Below are 16,651 nucleotides of genomic sequence, written 5' to 3'. Positions count from 1 at the left end.
AAATTAGATGGAGCATATCTCGTGTAACGAAGAGGAAATGTACTCAAAACTCTACTGAGCATTAACTGCATCTTGAAGCAGAATTAACTCCTCTTATCCTGACGCTATTTCTGCATAGTCTCACTCTCATTCTTTCCACTACTGTTTCTGTGTAGTCTCAGTTGTGGCAGTCATGAAGGAATTGTGCTTCTTATGGGAAAGTTTGCCAGTCCGTTGTGTAAAGAAAACAGTTGATTTCCTCTTGACCCATATTTGTTATTCCTGGTGTCTTTCTTTGTCTGCTTCAGGATCAGCAGATTTCAGTTTCCCTGATGTTAAGGCACGGTCAGAGATCATAAAGGCACTACCTCTGCGTCTTTTCATTACAGTCTTGTGAAAGGCAAAAATTCTGCACATTCACAGCAGTGGGAAAAATTCAGCCTGTTGGGTTTTGGAATACTGTAATTAATGTCATAAAGTTTCTTAACCCCAAGTACTATATTGCATTACGTGGTACCCTGTATTTCTGCTTGTGTATATGTTTCCTTTCTCAGCTACACATAAGGATCTCACTGCCACTAAGTAATTATTGCCTTTCCTAAAAGCTGTCTTCTAATAAGTGTGATTTAATTTGTAATTTAAACTGTATTTGTCTAAACTGTAAAATTCTTTAAAATGGCCTCAAGGATATCACAACAATTTCCACTGCAGTCATTTGCTTCTAAAGCGAAAACGTTCTTGTAGAAACAGCTTTATAATTATTATTTATATTCCCAAATGACTTACTAAATCAGCCTTTGATTACTATTATCTGTGCGCTGCCATTATGCTGTGCCAAGAATTTCATAGTTTGCTGATTAGATCTTTTGATTTTTATTTGTTTGTCATATTTCAGAAGATAGTTTGCTTGAATAGAAGTCTGTAGAGCTTCTAAGTGGTATATAATATAGAAGATGCCTATTTACTATAAGCACTTTAAGGAAACTGAAACTTTAATGTGGACTGAGTCTTACAGATAAATACCTCGTCTTGAAAAGGAGGTGGATTCCCATGACCTGACAAAGATTTAATCTGTGTCATTTGACTGGTGGGATTTTGCCTCGGTCTTTGATACCAGACACACCCAAATAATCTATAAAACCCCCCTCCTGTAATTTCAGGTGATCGCTATTCACGAGTGGTGTTTACATCAACAGAAGGAGAGAACTTATGGAATTTGAATGCAATTAAGTCAATGTGCAATGTAGATAACTTGAGGGTAAGTAAAGATGGTGCTTAATTTGTTTCACTTGCAGATATGAAGCATGTATTTGAAACTGTTTTGCTGCCCATTACCGTCCAGTACCATATAAGAGCACTTCACATTGTTCACATCCTTTTCAAATGGTCAGTCAGCATGCAAAGTTAAAAAACAACTTTCAATTTGTACAATCAGATTATATAGAGGAATTTATTTGTTTTTGCTACTGATGCCATCCAGAATTGGGTGGAGGAGGATTGCTGTAGAAGTTTCTTTGCAGAAAGGAGGATCTTAATTTTTGCTGTGTATTTCTTCTTAGAATATCATTCCATGTGTTTTTGTTCTTGTTTCCAGCAAACAATTCCATTTTTCTTGCTTTTTTACCTTCAGGTGAACTAGATCCTCATAGCATATGTAGTTTTCTCTGACAGACAGAGGGTCACTGAGGTGTCTTTTGTTTTGGTTTGGGTTTTTTAGGTCAAAAGAGAATAGGTTAGCAGGACATCAAAGGAATATAGATGCAGTAGCTAGAAATACAGCCCAAATAATTAGATGTGGATAGTGTACTTTCAGAGTAGTATTAATTTTCTCTTTAAAACTAACAAAATGAAAGAAGACGTTTTGGCCTTGTCTATCTGGCCCCGTTGTAATTTTTCTTGGCTTTCTTTGTACTCAGTACCTTGCATAGTCAAAGTAATCATTGTAATAGCCAGCTTCAGGGACTGCCATAGCTTCTTTTGCATGTTTAGAAGATAATTTAGCACTCTGATTGAAATCGATATCCGATTTCAACTGATGGAATTTAACTGACAAAGGCTAAAATAAAATAAGCATAAAATAAGCACTTGCTGGAAATGAGCACATTTTTTTCCTTTGAGCTGCTGACTAACCATACATTTTTGTGTATTGGTGACTTCGTATGGAAATAAAGCAATATGGTTTTCTTCTATTAATAATGATCTGTTTATTTCCAAATTTTTCTTCTCCAAACCAAAAATAATCATAAACAATTAACTTCATATTATACCACATTTATTTCATGAGGAATATTTTCATTATTAGATTTGTTTATCATTGCCTTTTAGACAACTGTGTTAATTTAGTGAATTGCCAAACTGTTTTCCCTAGCAGCCGGCATTTGCTTGCTTAAAAAGCTGAGCTGTAGTGAAACATTTTATAATTAGTCTCCCTTGGCTGTCTGCTGAGAGGCATTTTGGCCTGGTTGGCCTCTCTTGGTGTAAGTGGGTTTTGTCCTCACATGCTCATGAAATGTTCCTTATTTCCCCATCAGAGATTATTGCACCAACAGGATGGCTCATGTGATTACCCTTTATCTCTTTCAATCAGAGATTTCCAGGTGGGCAAAGTACAGTATTTAAACTAACCCAGCTCAGTTTTGAATGAACTGCGCTAGGGAGTAATCATATCACCAGTTCAATCAGAAGATACAGTGGAGAGAGAATAATCTTTAACAAGGGTAAAAATTGAGAGTTAGGGAGGAGATGCTAATCTGTGCGTTTAGCTGTAGAAGTTTAGTCACATAGCTGATGCAGGTAAATCCCAGGTAGTAAAGGTCATTGCAAAGCAATGCAGTCTGAATAAAAAAAGAAAAATATTTCTGTATAATAGAATAAAGACAGTTAATTGCCTTCGAAGAATAATCTTTGTAATGGTTGCATTAGTCCTGAGGAGTTTTTCTTTTTTTCCTCTCTATACGCACACTTTGATAGTAATGTACTATTTCAAATACTGCTTTACTCTCTGAGGGAAGGCTGAAACTACTTTACTTCAAAAAAACAAGCACCACACATCTTGTATCCATAAAAATAGCTATTCCTTTGAAATACGAACACTTCAGAAAATTAAACGGTGGCTATTTCAGCTACACCCACAGTTGTGTAGATATTTGTAAAGAATATTGACGTAGATAATGTTTCTGTGGATCTTTTTTGTAATTTTGGTATTTATTTAAGAATATAGTAAAAAGCTGAGTAGAACGACAGAGCATCATGATAGCAGCATTGATTTTTAGCTAGTTGGTAGACAAAACAAATTGAAATGGTTAGGTTTTGCAATTATTGCTGCTCTATCTATGTAAATTTATAATATTAAAAATCAGATCCTCAGGGCTCAGAAAGGGCTGAAGCTTCTTTCATTATTTTTTTTTTAAATGCTTGTTACTTACAAATAGCATGTGTAAATGATTCTAACACTAACCATTTCTAAGCGCTTGTAACACTTTTTAGAAGTCACGAAGTGCTGCAGTATGCCCCCCCTCTGAATGCTAAGTTCTGCTAGCAGCCAGTCCCTAGAGAGGATGCTGACTTGCACTGCAGCTATCGGAAGAAATTGATGACACTAGTGACCTTCTGGTCTTACAGGCTCCCCTCCGGCTGTAGTTATTTTTGTTGTTTGAATTCATGCTTGTTTAGGGCCACGATTGTGTTGAAGTAAGTGGCAAAGCTTTCTCTGTTCAAAGGCAGCAAAATCAGACGTTATTTTCTGGAAATGCAAACCTTAGAATTCATGTATTTTTCTGATGATAAGCAGGATTGCAGCACCAACTATTATTTGCTTTAGTATGGGCTAACAATATATTCCCTATGTGTTAATAGTATTCCCATCTGCTGGTAACTAGTTTTACTATATGTTTTACTGACACTTAGGGGCTCCATCCTGCAGCTGCTCAGCGTATGGTAGTCCTAGAATCTTCATGGAGACACTATATACAAAATAGCTATAGGAGGTGTTCAAATTTTTTACTACTTGAATAAGAGCAGCCCTTTCTTTCACCTGTTAATTGCACAATGTTTTCCTTATAAACTGTAAACAGTTATTTAATAAGCTTCAAAGACAATAAATGATGTCCTTGGACTGCTTCCCCAAAAACCTGTGTGATTCTCTGTCACTGCATAGATCCATTTGGGCAAGTCTGCCTTCAGATACACCATGTGGCAGGTTGCACAGCTTAGGTTCCTTACTTGATCCAAAATAAATTAAAATGTTGCCAGTGGCAGACCAAGTCGGGCAACGACAAAATGGCCTTTTCAATTCCTTTGGATCACCAACAAAGCCCAATGCTACAATATATTAATTTTTTATGTAGCATTTTAATGAGCTATCGGAGCTAAATTTTGGATTTTAATTTCTAATTTCCAGCTGCCAGCTCATGTTACTTTATCTTTGGCAACAGTTACCAGTGAATGTTTATGGCCTGCAGCAAGTGTTGAAGAACAGCATATAAACCTCATTGTCCTACCTTGAACTTGAATACATAGAGAAGACAATACAATCCTTTCCTCCCAATTTGCCTATTATATCCTCATAGGATTAACCTGGAGATGTGCCATGAAAAATACAGATATGCTGTTCCAGTGCTTCCTTTTATTTAGTAGGTTGTTCAGTTTTTCCTGAGTTTGCATGAGTGAGTGTTTTTATCTGGAAACAATCAAATGTGAATTATCCTGTTTTTTTGGAATGCCAGTTTGTTATTGTTCAGAAACTGGTTGACAAAATTAAGTCCATATTAAAGCTTTTATAACTGCCATGAGAATCTCTAAGTGCGGGGTTTTTGTCTGCATTATAAAGGATTGCTAATAATAAACCTGTGCAATTTTGCTTAAAAAAAAGTCAATTGGTATATTTCAGATCACCTCAATTTAAAACATACATGGATAATGGTTTACAGGGCCCGATCCTGTAAACTCTTAAGCACATGGCTTTATTAATGTGAGAGTATTAATATGTATTCATTCTATGTAACCTGATTTAGACTGAAATTTTACATATATCTAAATACTTGAAGGATTAATTCTGATTTGTCACATATAACAAGCCAGAAGTTCTGGCTTTTAAGACTTCTGTTCCCTGTTTTCCCTGATCTAACCCTGTTATTTAAGAGTTTCAGTTCTGTTTTATAGAGGCTTTCAATTTTGCCTATGGTGATTATGGCGATTTAGCTAAGTTGTGCTCTTACTGGCTTCAGCTATGTCTGGAATATTCTTGAAATGAGAGCATCCGCATAAGGGATTAACACTCATTTAGCTAAGGAGGTTCCTTGACCAAAATGTTAAAATTGCTATCATTTTTGTAAAGCATCTGGTAGGAGTTCCTGGGCTTTGGGCAGTCACTTGAGCTGACAACAGCAGTCCTCCCCCATGACCCAGCTCTGTGCCCTGTCCGCACTTGCCACTGGTCCCTGCTTGCCCCTGTGACTCCTCTGGCCTTGCTGCTGCTGTACCTTCCTGCACTCCACTCCTGACTCAACTCTTGGGACTTCCTCCCACGGTGGGTGCAGCATTCACAGGCATGACCGCTGTCTCTGTGCAGCAGGGCTTATTTTGGGGTGCTTCATGCCACAGCGGCATTATCTTGTGCTCATGCCTTGGAAGTCCTGCATGACTCGGGGACCTGCAGTGCCTGGGTGGCAGACTGACCTGGTTGGGGGAAGTGTCTGTCAGCTGTACAAGAGCAAAAAAAGACTCATAAAGTGAGGGTTGTAGAAGAGAGGTCAGATGATGGAAGGCATCGTAAAACTCTGACATCCTTTCTTTCTGCATGGTAAGTCCTTGCCTTTTCTAGGAACTTCAGTATGTGATTCCAAACAGAATGAGACTTTGTTGATGTATGTCTGATTGTTTATTTTCAGGACAATAGTGTGAGCTAATAGAAGAGAGTTAACAGTCCTCAGTCTGGAAAAAAACCTCAGTGCAACTTCAAACAATAGAATTACAATATTCTTAATGTTTCTGCCAATTTTGTGCTGCTGTGACAAGTCAGTGTACTGAATTACTGCTGGTTTAGTCTGCTGCATGTAAGAGGATGCTGATCAAAAACTGTGTGTGTGGAAATAGGAATTTAAAACGTTAACATAAAAGGACCGTAAGCTGAATTTTCATCACTTTGGGATTTTTTTTGTGGGTGAATGTTTCTAGTAATTCAGGCTATTACTTTAAAATGGATTTTTTTTGCCCTGCCTGTCTTTATACAGATCAGATCCCATTCCCAGTTTGGCGATCTCTGCCAGAGAGCCACTGCTGCTTCGTGCTGTCCCAGCTGGACACTGGGCAACTATATCGCTATTCTGAACAACAGATCATCGTGTCAAAAAATTGTAGAACGGGATGTCTCTCACACTCTAAAGCTGCTTCGCACATGTGCCAAATACTACTACAACGGAACCCTGGGGCCAGACTGCTGGGATATGAATGCCAAAAGGAAGGACCAACTCAAGTGTACAAACGTGCCTCGCAAATGTACCAAGTACAACGCTGTTTACCAGATCCTTCACTATCTAGTGGACAAGGATTTTCTAAGCCCAAAGACAGCTGACTATGTCTTACCAGCTTTAAAATACAGCATGCTTTTCTCTCCTACTGAGAAAGGGGAAAGCATGATGAGTATTTACCTAGATAACTTTGAGAACTGGAATGCTTCTGATGGTGTAACAACCGTCACAGGGATTGAGTTTGGAATAAAACATAGATTGTTTCAAGATTACTTGTTGATGGATACTGTGTATCCTGCCATAGCCATTGTAATTGTTTTATTAGTTATGTGTGTATACACGAAGTCCATGTTTATCACTCTGATGACTATGTTTGCAATAATTAGTTCCTTGATTATTTCTTATTTTCTATATCGGATAGTATTTAATTTCGAGTTCTTTCCATTCATGAATCTCACTGCATTGATTATTCTTGTTGGGATTGGAGCAGATGATGCTTTTGTCTTATGTGATGTTTGGAACTACACAAAATTTGATAAACCTCATGCTGGAACCTCTGAGACAGTGAGCATCACATTGCAACACGCTGCTCTTTCCATGTTTGTCACGAGTTTTACTACCGCTGCTGCCTTCTATGCTAATTATGTCAGCAATATCACAGCAATCAGGTGTTTTGGTGTTTATGCCGGCACCGCCATTTTGGTGAATTATGTTTTGATGGTTACATGGCTACCTGCTGTAGTTGTTTTACATGAACGATATCTTCTCAATATTTTCAGTTGCTTTAAGAAACCTCAGCAGAGGGTATACAGCAACAAAACCTGCTGGACAGTGTTGTGCCAAATGTTCCACAAGATTATTTTTTCAGTTTCAGAAGCATCCAGGATATTCTTTGAAAAAGTTTTGCCATGCATTGTTATCAAATTTCGATATATTTGGCTTTTCTGGTTCCTTGCCTTAACAATTGGTGGAGCATATATTGTGTGTGTAAATCCAAAGATGAAACTGCCGTCATTGGAGCTCTCTGAGTTTCAGGTATTTAGGTCTTCTCACCCATTTGAACGATATGATGCAGAATACAAAAAGCTTTTTATGTTTGAACGTGTCCACCATGGAGAAGAGCTCCACATGCCAATTACAGTAATCTGGGGTGTCATACCCGAGGATAATGGTGATCCTTTAAACCCTAAAAGTAAAGGAAAGCTGCAACTAGATAGCAGTTTTAATATCGCTAGCCCAGCTTCACAGGTTTGGATTTTACGTTTCTGTCAGAAGTTAAGAAATCAAACATTTTATTATCAGACTGAAGAACAAGACTTCACAAGCTGCTTTATTGAAACATTTAAGCAGTGGATGGAAAATCAAGACTGTGATGAGCCATCTCTTTACCCCTGCTGCAGCCACTGGAGCTTTCCATACAAACAAGAAGTTTTTGAACTGTGTATCAAGAGAGCTATAATGGAGCTAGAAAGAAGCACAGGGTACCATTTAGATAGTAAAACCCCAGGGCCTCGCTTTGACCTAAATGACACCATCAGGGCAGTGGTGTTGGAATTCCAAAGCACATACCTCTTCACACTAGCTTATGAGAAAATGCATCAGTTCTACAAAGAGGTGGACTCCTGGATTTCAAGCGAGCTTAGTTCTGCTCCTGAAGGTCTTAGCAATGGTTGGTTTGTGAGTAACCTCGAATTTTATGACCTTCAGGACAGTCTTTCTGATGGTACTCTGATTGCCATGGGTCTTTCAGTTGCTGTTGCATTTAGTGTAATGCTTCTTACAACTTGGAATATAATTATAAGTCTTTATGCAATAGTTTCCATAGCTGGAACTATTTTCGTCACTGTAGGTTCTCTGGTTCTTCTTGGATGGGAGCTAAATGTGTTAGAATCTGTCACTATTTCGGTGGCTGTTGGCTTATCTGTAGACTTTGCTGTTCATTATGGAGTGGCTTATCGCTTAGCCCCTGACCCTGACCGAGAGGGAAAAGTAATTTTTTCTTTAAGCCGTATGGGTTCTGCTATTGCGATGGCTGCATTGACTACATTCGTAGCTGGAGCAATGATGATGCCCTCTACAGTGTTGGCATACACACAGCTTGGTACTTTTATGATGCTTATAATGTGCATTAGTTGGGCTTTTGCAACGTTCTTCTTCCAGTGCATGTGCCGATGCCTTGGACCCCAGGGCACTTGTGGCCAGATCCCACTACCAAAAAAATTGCGGTGCAATGCCTTCTCTCAGACCTTTTCAGGAGCCCAAGGAGGCAGAGGTCAAAATAAATCACATTCTGTTAGCAAATATCAGCTGGACTCCAGAAGTCAAAAACCAGAAATGGAGCATGAGCACTATGAGCTTGAGCCTCTGGCGTCACAAACCGGTATCTGTAACCCTGCAGAGAAAGTGACTTATGAAGAAACTCATATCTGCTCAGAGCTCTTCAGTAGCAGGCCCCAAAACACATGTATGCCTATGCACTCCGCCTATAATAGCGAAGTGAGTAAAAGCATAAAAAATGTTGGTAGTTCAGCTATGCTACAGACATCTATTGACCAACATGCCATATGCCCAATTTTCTCTCAGAGCAGGCAGTGTAGCTGTCCTGATGCCTATAAGCAAGTGGCAGTGAAGTGGAGTCCGCACTCATGTCAACAGTTAAGCGATACCTTCTGTTACCAGTGTTCTCCTTCGTCGGGAGCTGTACAGATCCAAAGCTCTGTAGCTCCTATAAACACTTTACAACAAGCCGCCGAAGGTTACGTGCACCCAGTCCCGCACGTCCTCCACTGCAGTTGCCTTCAAGGAAGGCTCAAAAGAACGATGACGCAGAACTCTCTGCCTAAAAATTTTTTCCTCCAGTCTGTGCAGCAGTTTCAGGCACATCAAAGAATAAGTAGGACAGATTCACATGCTCATCAAAACCCAGAGGAAAATGTAAGAACTCTTCCAAAGGTGATGAGCCCCTCACAGTTTCTCTGTCGAAACGCAGGACCTCTAATAGTGCGTTGCTCTGAATGTGAGAACAGTGTATCGAATAACCAAAAGGGATTGTGTCAGCAGACAGACAAGTGTGATGAAAAGGGTGGTACAGAAGCGAACGGGGTTGAAAGCAAGAAAGCCTCTCTGTCAAAGCAGAAAAAGAAAGCTGAGAGCAAGATCGATCAGTGTTCTTTGCAGAATGACCGGGTTTTGAAGGCTGACCAAAATGATAAAAAACATCTGCTGAATAGGTCAGCGAGAGAGGCTCGCTACGAGGGTTGCCGTGAAAATTCACACTGTTGTAGCAAGGCTATCGCAGTGAAGTGCAATTCTGTTGACTGTCAAATGCCAAACATCGAAGCCAATGTGCCTCCTATGTTAATGCGCCCAGAACTTTCCAATGAAAGTTTGTTAATAAAAACACTATAATAAATCTTTAATTTGGCAATCCTGTGTCTTTCTTTTTAAATAGGTTTAAAACACTAAAAAGGAAAGTCCTGAATAAACATGAATTATAATTTGCGCTTTGGAATGAAAAATTTATTTTATAAAACAGTAACATTTATACATTTCATAAAGCTGTTACATGTGGTAAAACCTGATGTTGTCCAGAATGGTTTTTGCTGTAACTCATAAGCTGGACTATACTTAATTTAGTTTTTGTCCCAGGGCATTAGAGTTTGAATTCACCTTATAGAGCATCTCAAGAAATAAAGCGTTACAAAGAAACTCTCCCTTCCCTTTAGCTGGGGCTTGTCAGATTGATAACGTTTGGGGTGGAGCGAGATTGCCGCATTTTCAGAGTACATAATTTACCTTTACTGCTGCTTTGGCAGGCTTGTGTGCACCTTAAACAGCGGCAGGACTACAAGTGTGTTCATTCAGGATTGACTGAAAGACCAGCTCTGCAGGGTAGCCTGTTTGGGGAATATTTTTAACTATTTATCCTAACAAAATCTAACGAAAAGCTCTTGGAGGTCAACAGCACTCTCACTCCCATTGTTGCGTACCTGTGTATATAGTGCAGTTAAACATTTAAACTTCCCTTTTGGGCAGTTTCTCTATAGACTTACCATTAAATACCAGAGAACACAGGTGGAAACAAGAGTAAGTGAACATTATTTACTTCTCAGTGATGACGAGAAAAGTGTAATTCCTGTGTATGTATATAAAATCAGGAATTATAATATTAAGCACGAAGCGCCTTGCAATATGGAACTTCTTCCCACAAAGTATGGAAATCGGAAGTAAATCTACTGTGGAGAAGGACATAATTAATACACATGTTCTAGACTTACTGTCTGTAGTATCAGATTAAGCCAATTCAAAAGGCTCAAATACCTAAATTAAATACTGTGCTCTGAGTTTTCTTACCCAGAGAAGTTCCACGATGTAGTTACAAATACAAGAACTAAACCATGTAACCAAGACATTGTGTTTGTGTTGCTACAGGGTTTAGTCAAATGACAGCTATGGTTTGGTCATGGGAATACTTGCTGGTCTCATCATTCAGGGAGAGCAGATTTGAGAGCTGGAACTGTGTAGTATGTCATAATTGCTATGCACCTTAATGACAAATCTCTCTTTGTATAATCGTTTGGTTATGCTGATTATGTTGCTTAAACCACACACAGATAACAGAAGGTAGATTTCATGGACTGATGCGATATCACGTACTTTGTGTGTTATGAATCACTGGAGGACAAGCCTGCCTTTTTCTGTTCTAATGTTCATGTTGAAGGGACATAGAAGATTGATATCGTTGACAAACTGCTTTGGTTTGTCTGCGAGTAGCGATGTTAGTGCTTATATATCCCAGTGTCTGAAACAGAATACGAGGTTGAACTCCACAGAAAAAGCTAAAAAGGTTTTACATGGTGTCAGAAGAGCAGCATTCTTTCTTAGATATAAAATAAAATTCACTTTTAGTTCTTTTAAAACTCAATTTAGAGCCAGATTCCTTCTAAATGTTTGTAATGAGAGCAATTCGAGGATTTTCTGTGCACCATAGAGGCCGTTAATTATAAAGAGCTAAGACTTGCAGTGCTAGGAGTCTAAAGAAATTAGAAGGGATAAGAAATAAACTGAGCTGTTGCTGTTGCTATTGTCCAACTTTCTTCCTGATCATTGCACCTGCCTGAGTTTCTGTGAGGGGTGTATGTAACAGACTAAGCAATAAATCATCCTGAAATAAAAACAATGTTATGATAGTTTAATTGACCTGTACTCAGGCCTTGCCAAAGCAGTGTGTAATGCTTATGTAGTGCCAGTCACATCAGCTGTCATTCACAGCTGTGCCTTTGAGACATGGGCCTTAGGGGAGGTCCCCAGCTAACGCATCTGCAGAACATAAAACTTTTTGAGCTGGTGAGCTCAAAAGTGAGGTTTTTTTCTAAGCCAGTTTTCCACAACTGCATTCTGTACAAGGAACCCCCTTTTGACTGCTTATATTAATAACCGTTTTATAACGGTGAGGTAAGCTCTAAAGATTAATATTGTATTTTCTTCATGATTGATGTGTTCTTCAAGGCTGATACGGTGAAAAAATAGGGCAGATGAGTTGTGAAGTAATGTACTCTTAGAAAAGATTAGAATGACCTAATATACTTGGCTAGCGAACAGTATAGCTGTTGTATTTGCCTTTTGTGACTTTGCCTTTACCTCCCTGCTAACTACTTTATTCTTTCCAAATCACTTAGCTGGACGAGGAGCAGTCATTGAAATAGATAAGTTTAATATTTGTGTATGTAGCACTGTGTGTGTGCGCGTGCTGCATCTATGTCAATTCGTGCCGAGACTGTAAGACCCAAGCCAGTGCAACTCCTGGAGAGTGGAAGAGAATAGGAGTTGGTTCCAGTGACAGTTGAGGGCTGAAGAGGCTATGCATTACTCTATCCCCAGAAAACTCATGAGAGAAAAAAGAAAATATTAATAATTAAGTTTTTACAGCCTACTAGCAGCAAGCGAGCAGAGGTGGGATCCTGTTCCACTCCAGGAAATCGTAACAAAGACCATTGCATCCTACTGAGACATCTCTCTAAGACTTGCCGATGATTGCCAAGTCCCAAGGGAAGCTGGTGAGCCTAGAATACTCTAATTTCCATTAACTGATACACCATCACCGAGGTCCTCCCTTACACTGGGATTACATAGTGGATCTGGATTGGTTAAGCTGCATTGGTTAAGTGTGGTGCTTCTCTTGTAGGCTGCCCACTTGGGGCTAAGGGCCCTACCGCTGGCAATGGCTGGCGCTTCCTCCGTGAAGTGACTGGGTCCTGGCTTTAGAGGATGTAGAGCTTTATTTCTATGGAGAATCCGTGCTGGGGTATTTACCAAATTGGGCAGAGTATTTGGTAATTGTTCTGGCAGTGATGACACATGTAGCTTGGGGCATGACAGACGAGCTTTCTGCCTTTTCAAAGTCTAGGAAAGACTTTACTGTAATCTGTATGTGCAGTAAGTATTTAAAGTGGCATCTCTTTGATTATCCCAGGGAGGAAAGAGAGAATTTATGTGGGAAGATGGTGATCTGTTTATGGCTCTGAAGTGGCTAGTGTGCTTTCTTCAAGAATAAAGAATATTCCTGGGAATGGGACTTGCATCTGAGACCAACTTTCTCAAATTCACTTTACTTGGGGGAAAAAAATTACATTTAACAGATAACTTAGTTGTCTGTGTTGTCCTTAGGAACCGCGTTTTTCAGATTACAGTCACATTTATCATGTGGTTAATACAGTGATTAGTTGAAAAAAAATGAGTTGACCATTTACAATAAGGCCTTTAAAATATTACACCATGCTCAATATATAATCACTCTGAATGTACCTACCTCATACAAAGTATTTGGTAGATGGGTAGGTAGCTGGTATAGTAACATAAAGGGTTTTTTTAAGTTACTGTTTCATTGTTTGTGTTTTTTATGAAAATTAAAATCCATCTTTTTACAGTCACCTGCAATCAATTAAATTTGATCTTCTTTAACTAATGTCGGGGAATTGCTTTGAAGTGCTTTGGGTTAGAAACACCTCTGATTTTGCCAGATGGAGCCTGGCAGTCAGTCCAAGAGAGCTCTAAAAATACAGGTTGACAAATGACAAAAAATTTAGCACTGTAAGAAATGTCAAACATGATCTAAATTGAATATATTTTATTTATATAGAGAATGTTATACTGCTTAATATAGGTAGCAGATGGGTGATTCAGGCCAAAATCACACTGACTTCATTGAATCGGACCTTAAATTTTTTCCACATGCTGGCAAGCTATATTAAATTTTACTTCTGCCAATAATATCTGAAGTGCCTATACATCTAGCATTTGATTTACGATGGTGAGTTGGGACGCTGTACCACTAAGTATTGTGTATTCCCACAGTGTGAAACAACACTTGCCTTTGCATAAAAAAGCTCAGTCTGTGTAAATAAGAGAGGCTGGAAGAAAGGCAACAGCTTCTCTGAGTTCATAACAGATCTCCGCAGACTCCTGAATTTGCATCCAGTGTCACTATTGCAGAACTACCCTCACTTTAATGTTGTTGTCCTTCAGCTGTTTATTCTGTATGTAGTTTCCATCTGGCATCGGTCATTCCACCACTATATATCTCACTGGTTCACTCACTTTATTGGAATAAGGTCCCTGAGGTCTGGAGAGTCTGTAAAATAGATTGTGCACAGCTTAAAGAGGCTGCAGTTTTTAGGTACTACCGTGCTATAACTTCTGAATACTAAGTAGTCTCACACACCAAGGACTCTTGACTTTGCTCTTTCCCTTTACTTGGCAGCTTATGTTCCAGTCTTTTTCCGAAGGTCTTCACTTTAGAAAGTTGCATAGACTCAGGTGCTTCCTGGAGACGTAATTTTCAGTTGATTCCCGAGATGTATTAAAGGTAATATGTCCCACCTGGATTTGGATTCCATTTTTTAGGTTTTGATAAATGTCCCTTTACCTGCAAATGGATAGACATATTCCAGAGAAGCAGCTGGTTGTTGCTTTTATTTAAATTCTGTTATTTAAAAATGTGTTGAGTCTAGTTCCCAAACCATTAAAGTTAATTAAAACTGGTGCAGATTTGGCTTCTTAAAAGCAGCAGGGGTAACACTAGTTCTCTTGCTGCAGACTGGCCACAATGACGGTAGTGTTAGAAGTTGAACTCTTCCAGCAACAAGTCTTTAGAGCAGATGGATGGCTTTGCTTTGAGGCCTAAACAAACTTTCTTAAACCCTTGTAAAGCCTTAACCAAAATTGTCCGTAGATTTATCTTAATAGCAATTCCAGCACATTTCTCCATGGCTTAGAAAAGGAGCAAATTAGTCATAACTGACTCTTTAGTAATGCTGACTATATTACAGTGCCCTGATCCTGGGAAAACAGCATGACTAAAACATAAACTGAGTAATGTCAGACCCTGAAAAAGTTGACCTAAGCCATGTCTTCTGCATAAAATAGTGTTCAATAATAGGAAATGTCATAGTTTAAATCTTAATATGGATGAGGTACTAAGATTCTTACTGAGTTTATGTATATTTGAAGCCATTTTCAGGACAAATGAATGACAAGTGAGGACATCGTGGCTTGGGATGACTAACGAGGTGGCACCTCTGGTTGTCTGCCCTCACCCAACCCTAGCAGCAGGTTGCCTGAAATCACCTTGCTGTAACAGCAGCGTTTGGGGCAATAACTGCATCAGATGCCTCTTCTCCCCTTCTCGCACTGGTGAGGTTCTTCATTTTGTTATAAGAAAAACTGTGTGCTGGAAACTGGGACAATAATTCAACTCTCGCTTTGATGGTATAAATCAAAAGCAAGTTAACTGGAGTTATTGGAGCTGAGTTGGTATAAGAAAGAGAGGTATCACAACTGATGAGTTCTTGGCTCATGAAAATTCCTCGTACGCTTTAGTATCTGGCCCTAAATCCATTTTCTGAGAGATGTTTCTGTGCAAAAGCAGAACCCATGGATGTCCTTAGAGTTCAGGTAAAAGTGAACAGAAATAGGCAACTGAAGGCACAGGAACTCAGTACCCAAAAGATTCACAGATTTAGCGTGCTTTGAGTGGAGAGTTCTGTTGGTGCCATCCTGCAGTACAAGGTTAGATACTCTCCTTCACTTTTTCTTACAAAAAAGTCTGTTTAAATATATATTTTTTTAATCTATGTTTTTAAAATCTATGTTTTCAATATCTATTTTTATAATATATGGTAGTATTGTCCCAAATATTTTCCAAGTGATCTGATAGGGCATGGCTGTAAATCAAACCTTTTTCCTAATGTATGCTCTTTTCGATATGATAAAACTGGAATTCTTGGCTGTCATAGCAGCAAAGCTGTCCCAGACCCTTATTGACCCTTTCTTCTAGTCTGTGTTCTTAGTTAGGGTTCTGTCTCATCTGACATTAGGGCTTTTCTTAGATGCTCTAATAGCTGGATTTCTTGATTTCTTTCCTGACATAATACTGAATCTGTTAAGTGCCAAATGCACCTCATTTTGACATTAATACACACTAAAGGTAACAATGTTCCCTGTATTTCATGTATTCATAAAACCGCGTGTAGCAGGCCTTCCTCTACTTTTGTTGATTCCCGTTTTTCTTGAGTTTCTGAAATACAGTTGGTGTAGTTGTGTAGCACAATCCCTTTGATCCTTTCTTATTAGAGAAGTTTTATTTACATTTAAGGGGTATAATATGTCAGCTTTTTAACAGTTCACAGCAGTGTTACACTACTAAATAGTGCAGAAAGAGAGAGTACTGTGTTACACTGACACTACTTTGGATATTTCTAGCAGTAGGTAGTTACCTGATTTGGAGGTGATTTATTTGGCATAGTACTGAAAGAGTATAATCTTCACAAAGATGGGCATTACGGATTTTGTAACATAAATGGCAGATAATCACTTACTCTCATCTTCTTTTGTGTAGCATTATCTTCATACAAAGAAACTTAAAGTAATTCCAGAAGTATTAAGCAAAACAACATAAAATTTAAAAATGCTAGGATTACAGTGGCTTGCCAGGGGGTAAGCTCTGCTACTTGCTCAAATACTTAGCGGATTTGGCCTAAACCATGACAATTCTATAAGGACTTTCTAAACCACCTGACTAAATATGTCCCAGGTGAACAGCATGCTGCTGTCAAATGAGAATTCAAGAAACCGTCCTCTGGCATCTCTAGACAGTATCACTTCCCAGAGAAGTTGGAATATGTGAAATAACAGCACTGGGGAAAGAT

At 38.9% G+C, this 16,651-nt stretch overlaps 1 protein-coding gene across 1 annotated transcript in view; it reads left to right on the top strand.

Annotated features, from left to right (window-relative positions):
* DISP1 (dispatched RND transporter family member 1) overlaps positions 1 to 9,854 on the top strand; it is a gene marked incomplete at its 3' end in the record, with an annotated part of 89,361 nt that extends 79,507 nt beyond the window's left edge. The window contains exons 8-9 of the mRNA XM_082481550.1: positions 1,140 to 1,237; positions 6,210 to 9,854. Coding sequence (XP_082337676.1) covers positions 1,140 to 1,237; positions 6,210 to 9,854 — 3,743 coding nt within the window. The remainder of the gene's footprint in view (positions 1 to 1,139; positions 1,238 to 6,209) is intronic.
* Between the last annotated feature and the right edge of the window lie 6,797 nt (positions 9,855 to 16,651).

The sequence above is a fragment of the Vanellus vanellus genome (assembly GCF_965231255.1).
Source record: "Vanellus vanellus genome assembly, chromosome: 3".
In the NCBI taxonomy this organism is placed as follows: Eukaryota; Metazoa; Chordata; class Aves; order Charadriiformes; family Charadriidae; genus Vanellus; species Vanellus vanellus.
Note: the sequence above shows the minus strand (reverse complement) of the source record. Positions and strands in the feature narration are given on the sequence as shown.